This window comes from Triticum aestivum, chromosome 6A, assembly GCF_018294505.1.
Source record: "Triticum aestivum cultivar Chinese Spring chromosome 6A, IWGSC CS RefSeq v2.1, whole genome shotgun sequence".
Classification (NCBI taxonomy): Eukaryota; Viridiplantae; Streptophyta; class Magnoliopsida; order Poales; family Poaceae; genus Triticum; species Triticum aestivum.
Genome location: NC_057809.1, coordinates 574,778,754 through 574,785,503, shown reverse-complemented (window position 1 = coordinate 574,785,503; position 6,750 = coordinate 574,778,754). Strand labels below are relative to the sequence as shown.

Sequence of the window (6,750 nt, the reverse complement as noted above, 5' to 3'; positions counted from 1 at the left end):
GTTATCTTCATGGCATCGAGAAATAAGAGATCCAGTGACTCCCGGGCGCTCTCAGAGTTTAGTGGATTCTGGCCGTCCGATCCGTTTTCCTGATGCGATTCTAGCCGTCGGATCGAGCCCTTAGATGATTTGGGCCGCCGGATCATAACCGAGTCCCTATAGCAATGAACAGTTTCACTTCGCGGTAAATATCTGCTGCCACCGCCGGTTAATACAGCACCCCGCCGAGGGCAATATTGGGATTTCCATAGGCCGGTGGAACGTGCCCTTTCCCGGTTCGCTGCCTCTCGCTGCCTCCTCCCCGATCGAAGAGACGCCTAGGGTTCGACCTCTCCTCGCTTCTCTCCTGCATGTCTCTCTCTCTCTCTCTCTCGCAGTCGTCGCCGCCAGCCATCCTCCCCTTCGCCCCGTCATCTCCCACTCGCTCCACCCCTCTCGCAGTCGTCACCGCCAGCCATCTCGTAGGATGGAGACGCTGGCCGCCTCCATCTCCTCTCTGTCGCCGTCTGGCCCAGATGCGGCCGCAGTCTGCCGGCGCCGCAGGCGGAGGAGACGCGCCTAGGAGGAGCCTTCGGCAGCGGCGGCCGCCGCGCCCTCCTCCTCCTTCCACCTCCTGGCCGGCGCCCAACCACCGCGCCCTCTCCCTCCCCCTACCGCCGGCCTCTCCCTAGGTGGCGGCCAGATCTGCCACGGCCACAGCCACGGCGAGGGCTTCTGGATCCGCGCCGCCGTCGAGCTGGACGCGACCATCAACCTCGGACCACACCGCCGCTGCCATGGATGCATCATATCAAGGTCTCCTCCCCCGTCCCCTATGCTTCTTCTTCTTCTTCTTCTCCTTCTTCTTCTCCTTCTCTCTCTCTCTCTCAATCCCTGATGTGTTCCGATTTGGTAGGCTTGGTTCCCTCCCTGATCATGATGTGTGTAGACGCATGCACAAGTTAGGTCTTGTGATCTATTTCAGGAACAGCTGCTGCTGCTAGCCTTGTAGTTAGTTATATCCTGTTCGTATGTATGATGTGTACCAGGTGCTTCATAGGTAGTGTGTGTAACGAGCTTTTGTTGTCATGTACCTTTGGCTGGACCATTGCACTGGTTATGTAGATATATCCTTTTGAAGTTCTTATATCCTGGTGCACGAAAACCACGCAGGCCTTTAGACTATGTACGTGAATTGTTTGACTATGGTCACCTGACCACTACTCCGTGGATGGTTGGTCCTTCTGCCATTAGGCAGGATATCTTTTGTTTTTCTCTACGAACTGCAGGTGCTTGAAATAAGACAGCTGGCAGCCAGTTCTTCAATAAGAACAACTGAGACAGATTTGAAACATGTTTTAGACGTTTCAGAGGTGGTATATAGCAGTTCATTGTTGGTGTATAATTTACTGAGACCACAAATAAATTTTAAAGCTACTGATTTAGGTTGAGTAAGCAAAACATATAAACAGGAATAAAGTAAATTATTCTTTTAGCAAAGCAGAGTGAGCTTTATTGATCCAGGGATTGTCTATAGGAATTGCAAGAAAATAATGAGGAATTTCTTTCAGGTCGCAATGGCTGACAAAGAGCTTCAGGTTCATGGTTCACCAGGTTCTGCTGGCTCCACTAACAGTTGCCTGCAAGCACTTGCATAGGTCAGCTGAGATACGTCTTGCACACCTACGAGTTGATTCTTCTAGGGATCTAATTTTCTAAACGAACTTTCAGTTGCAATGCACAAATATGTTGCTAGATGAGGTTTAGAATTTATTTGGCAGAAGCTGTTTTAAGATAGTATATTGTAGTGTTTCTCTGAGGGAATTCTGTGAATATTTGGTCATTGCCAACAAATCTAAAATAGAATGGAAGCGATTGTTTGGAATGGATATACTGCCAACAAACCAGCAGTCGAACTGAACTAGAATACTGTGTGTATTTTAGCTTAAGCAATCTAGGATTCACTCCTCGATGTTAGAGCAACATATTTCAGAATGTAATTAATCAATGTTGCTTCCCGCGAAGTATATTTCTTTTGTTTTAATAATCATTATGCACAACTCGATGCTTGGTGCGACGTGAGTTCATCTTATTATGTGAATATAGTGGTTGGCATGCTCAATTCGTCCTCATTGGCATGAACCTGAGGCTCCTGACTTACTCAAATGGTCTCCAGTTATTCCCCCTCTCCTACAAATGTGATCAATTTGGCATGGGTATGCGTACAGTTGGAATGAGGCGCCATGGGAAGGATTCAAATCTTTGAGAAGTGTGCTAAATCAATAGTGCCAATCGGTTCAGTTTCAGCTTCAAAAACATTGGGTGATTGAAAATGGCATGCTATATTTCTGCGACAAGGCTCCCTAAATATTCCCTATGTTCTAAACTGGATTCTGACAAGGGTAAAGATATCAGAGACATCCCTCATTTTATTTTAAGACCATTACTTTTTTGCCTACCTCTCCTTATATAATCTCTAACATGGCCGGCTCTCTATTCTCTGTGGTTTAAGGTGTACACCCTGCTATTTGGTCAGAAGTCTGGGAGTTCATACTTGGTTGTTTGATCTCGAGAACACCTTTGATGACCATGGGCAAATTGGGCGAACCAGAAGGTACTCGACTCATTCTATGCTTTTCATGACTGCAATTTCCATCAAGTAAATATATGATGTCTTCACACTCCATTATAATCAATAATTGCCTTACTGTAAAGGACTCATTCATTTTGCGTTCATTAATCTTGAACTATAGATTAAATCTTTTTGCTGCATATTAAGTTATGTGTGAAAGGATGATTAATATGAGGCATACATTCTTTGTTTTATGGATAATACATTAACTGCTGCATGTATATCATCACAAGCAAAAAATGTGTATTTATGAACTTTTTTTCTAAAAAATATATTTTCTTATGTTCTTGTGTATTTACGTATGATGAGTGTGGGAGGGCTTATGGCTTTTATGGTGACGTGTCACGATTGTCACTGATCTCCACTGCCGGTAATTTATTTTACACGGTCACCATCTCTTGTTGTTATGTATGGTCCAAGTAAAAGAGGCTTTTCCTGCATTGTTTATTTGTATTAGATGACCAGTACAGGAAGTTGTAGTAGCTTCCCCGTCCTTTTTTAATCTAAATGATGGTAAGCACGAGTTACGTTCTATGTCGACCGGCTGTGCATATTATCACAGCATGTGCTATGTTGGATCGTATCGATTTTACTGATGTAGTACATGATTTTATAGTTTTTTACTAGCACATATATATACATTTATTATTCTTTATACAAAAACAAACATAGTTGAAATCTAGGTATGGCAATTTCGCCCATGGGTATGGGTATCCGCGGGTACCCTACCCGAAAATAATGGGCATGTGCAATACTTGGCAAGATTTTGTCCCGTGGATAATGGGTATTCATACACGCAAAATATATGGGTAGGGCATGGGTATGAGATTGCGCCCATGAATAACCCAATGGGTACCCAGAAAATATTAACAAATGAAAACAACTCCTATGATATGTGGGGTCTACATCCAACTCCTATTGTCCAACTCTTAATTCCTTATTCCCTAAACCAACAATAGCTAATAGGCTCCCAACAACCAGCTCACACTCCTCCTATGTCCTATGTGACTCCTCGAAATGATGAAATCTTGACTCATCACCAACACACTCTCTTCCAACTCTCGAACCAGCAAACCCCAGTTACCGTCGTCGCCTTCCACTATGTCGGCTTCCACCAACCACTTATCGTAATCCCTTGCCGGCTGGAATTGGCCACACACCAGAGGACGTCGTGTCGGTACTAGATTTATTGCCCATCATCACTTGAATATTACACTCATGTATGTACTACTTTAAAATTTAAATGCTATATATGTTGTACCCATTGGATACCCATTGGGTATAGGTTACCCGACGGGTATGGGCATGGGTGTCAATTTGTGCCCATGGGTATTGAAATGGGTGGGTATAGAAAGTTTCTATGGGTATGGGTTTGGGCAAGAGGAGGTTGTACCCACCCATACCCTACCCATTGCCATCCCTGGAAACCTACTGATAAATGGAAGTATGCACCTCTTGCTTACTAATATAGGGTGCTATTTGCGTATCTGACCAACTTCGATTTAATTTCTGCATGTTCTTACCTTGGTGACCTTAGTGCACAACCTTATACACTAATGGGAAGGAAATATAATACATAACAACCTGTGAAAGACCTGGTGGACAATAATTTAGCATGCTTTGTTGTGACATTTTAGTCGCCTTTTGCTTTATTATGACTCTTTCTATTCATCCATTTAGGTACTTCTAGGACACGGACAATTTCCCTCAAGGTCAAGACCTCACATCAACGCTCCCAAGCCCCTGATGAGCCTGTTCCCTTTTTTTTAAGTTTCTCACTGTCACTTCTATAGGTTTACTTGAGATGTTATGTTGCATATGTTGTGCTGAGGTTTTCCTACTTCCCTTTTAACTTCTCTGAAGATGATCATCACATGTTTATGCAATTGGACCAAAGCGACGACATTACTTACAGCTTACCCGGTTAACATAACAATTATGAACTAGGATGAACTTATACATGCAGAGAGAGAGAGAGAGGGTTGTTTAAAGAATCCGGTGCCTTTGTGTTTGCCTACAGAATTCAATATTTGTTCAATCCTCGGCCTCTCTCTATATATATGTGTGTGTGTGTGTGTCCTGACTCTTTGTGCCTGTGTTGACCCTTTGTTTGTCTCCCCCCCCCCCTCTCTCTCTCTCTGACCGCTGCTACATCCATCGTTTTGGCTTGCAGGTTGCCGGCATCATGGAGCTTGATAAGGTTTCTGGCCGGTTCGCCACATAACTTGCAGTCCAGGTCGTTGACATATTCGGGTTCTAGGTCACAGAAACAAAGTTTAGAGTTATTTTATGTGGCTCAAAATGTTTTGTCTCAGCAATTTCCTGCATTAGATATCTTTTTGTGTTTAGTTTTTTTTTGTGTGAATTCTACAATTTGTAGCATTGAGCTAAACTGACATTCGTTTTAGTTAACTTACATTCCTGGATGTTTTTAAACTGATATTATTTCCATAATTTCAGGTTTGTACTTGGCTTTATCAGAATTAGAATATGCAGAACATGTGTTGGAGAAGTGCTCATTTGGTTTTATGAAATAATATTCAGTCAGTTTAAAGTTATTTTCATGTTGATTGCATTTTGTTATAGGAACGCGCAAAGAAACTAATGTTTGATCATGTCGTTGACCGATTCTGTTATGATAATTCTTTGACAAAGTGGTCACATTCCACATGAAGAACCCGTAGTACTATGTTTTACCATCTCTATCGCCACTGTGTTTGGCTTTTGCTTTCTTTTTATTTTCCTGCTCTGAGTACTCGCCCTCTCATGTTGTACAAGTGAATGTTTGTTCTTTCTTTTGAACCAAAAAATCTGAATATATGAGCCGAACCATGCTTCCTACAAACTTGATTATTACCTGCTTGAGAATATCGTTGGGACCGGCACCCCGCGCCAAGGCGCGGTACCGATCTAGTAATAAAGGAATGGAGCTTGTCAGCTTGATAGGGCAGTACCAATGTGCTGCAATCTTTTGCACGATTTTTATTATGATTAACATTGCTCATCTCAGCCATAATCTATTTGTTCTCAACACCGTTATCTTTATGGTTTGGTCCCTTGCCGGATAGCGTCATCGATAGGCTCACCGCTTTATAGTAGGACGCGTCTAGCGGGTGGCCGTTCGCTCGTTAGACGTCCGAAGTGACCGGGCATATTTGAAAATATGTTGCCCCCTAATCCATATTAGAAAAGTACCATGCGAATAGGAAGAAACAAAAAGGTATCAGAAAAGTATTCATGTGAATGTGAACGCACTTAATTCAAATTTTAGAATTTTCAAAAGGCCATATTTGATCAAACATCGAAATTAAAACCATTTCCAATGTTGGAATCCTCGCCCCGTGCTCTTCGAAAATAGATCCCGCATGAGTATGTTTTGATAAACGTTTTTGTGTGCAATTTAGTTAATGTTTGGCGCAACTATCTGGTAGCCGGTGTGAATATTTCCCCTACTCATGGACATGCAGTTTTCACTGATGCTAATATGTGTGAACGCATTTAATCCGAGTTTAATTTCTTTTAAAGTCATAACTTTTAAACTGAACATCGAAATTAAGATCCGCATTCACCGTTGGAATCATCATGATGTGCTCTTCAAAACTAGATCTCATATGGGTATATTTTAATGAATTTGTGTGTGTGCAATTTAGTCCTCATTAGGTGCAACTGTCTAGTAGTCGATTTGCAATTATCGGGCAGTCGGTGTGCAACTTTCCCTCATACTCATGGACATGCAGTTTTCACAAATGACACCTCCATCCCAAACTATTCCCTATCAATGGGATGTGCAACTTCGTCAGCTACCACGGCGAACTCCGTAGTAGTGGATGTGGAACTTTTTTCCTGTTCGTGGATGTGAAGCTTTTACTATTTGCTACCTCGACCAACTACCTAGTACTGGATGTGCAATTCCGATCCTTATTTGATTTGCTCTTGTGTGGCCTCAGTCCGTTGTCAATATCTACGCTACTTTCATGTCTTGATTAGGCTTTATTAATTTGAAGGTTCTTGCATCTTACACCTTCCTCTAAAAACAATAATTATTGTACGCCTACCCCGTTTTTCCTGCAAAAAAGAAGACATACGCAATCAATCATGTCTAAAATTAGGCGTTCGGATAAGGCACCAGCCATGCGTTA

General features: G+C 42.6%; 1 protein-coding gene across 6 annotated transcripts; it reads left to right on the top strand.

The window, feature by feature from the left end:
* The first annotated feature begins 273 nt into the window (after window positions 1-273).
* On the top strand, window positions 274-5,349 carry LOC123128625 (uncharacterized). Of its 6 annotated transcripts, none has more exons than XM_044548679.1 (7): window positions 274-795; window positions 1,551-1,637; window positions 2,208-2,381; window positions 2,492-2,593; window positions 4,292-4,323; window positions 4,785-4,822; window positions 5,072-5,349. In XM_044548679.1, the coding sequence occupies exons 3-7, from the start codon at window positions 2,312-2,314 to the stop codon at window positions 5,214-5,216; spliced, it is 387 nt and encodes a 128-aa protein (XP_044404614.1). In that variant the 5' UTR covers window positions 274-795; window positions 1,551-1,637; window positions 2,208-2,311; the 3' UTR covers window positions 5,217-5,349. The 6 variants fall into 6 exon arrangements, 2 of the variants coding, with proteins under 2 accessions (XP_044404614.1, XP_044404613.1); XM_044548678.1 differs by having other exon boundaries at window positions 278-795; window positions 2,156-2,381; XR_006463334.1 differs by having other exon boundaries at window positions 280-795; window positions 2,156-2,381; window positions 4,785-4,847.
* The last annotated feature ends 1,401 nt before the right edge of the window (window positions 5,350-6,750 follow it).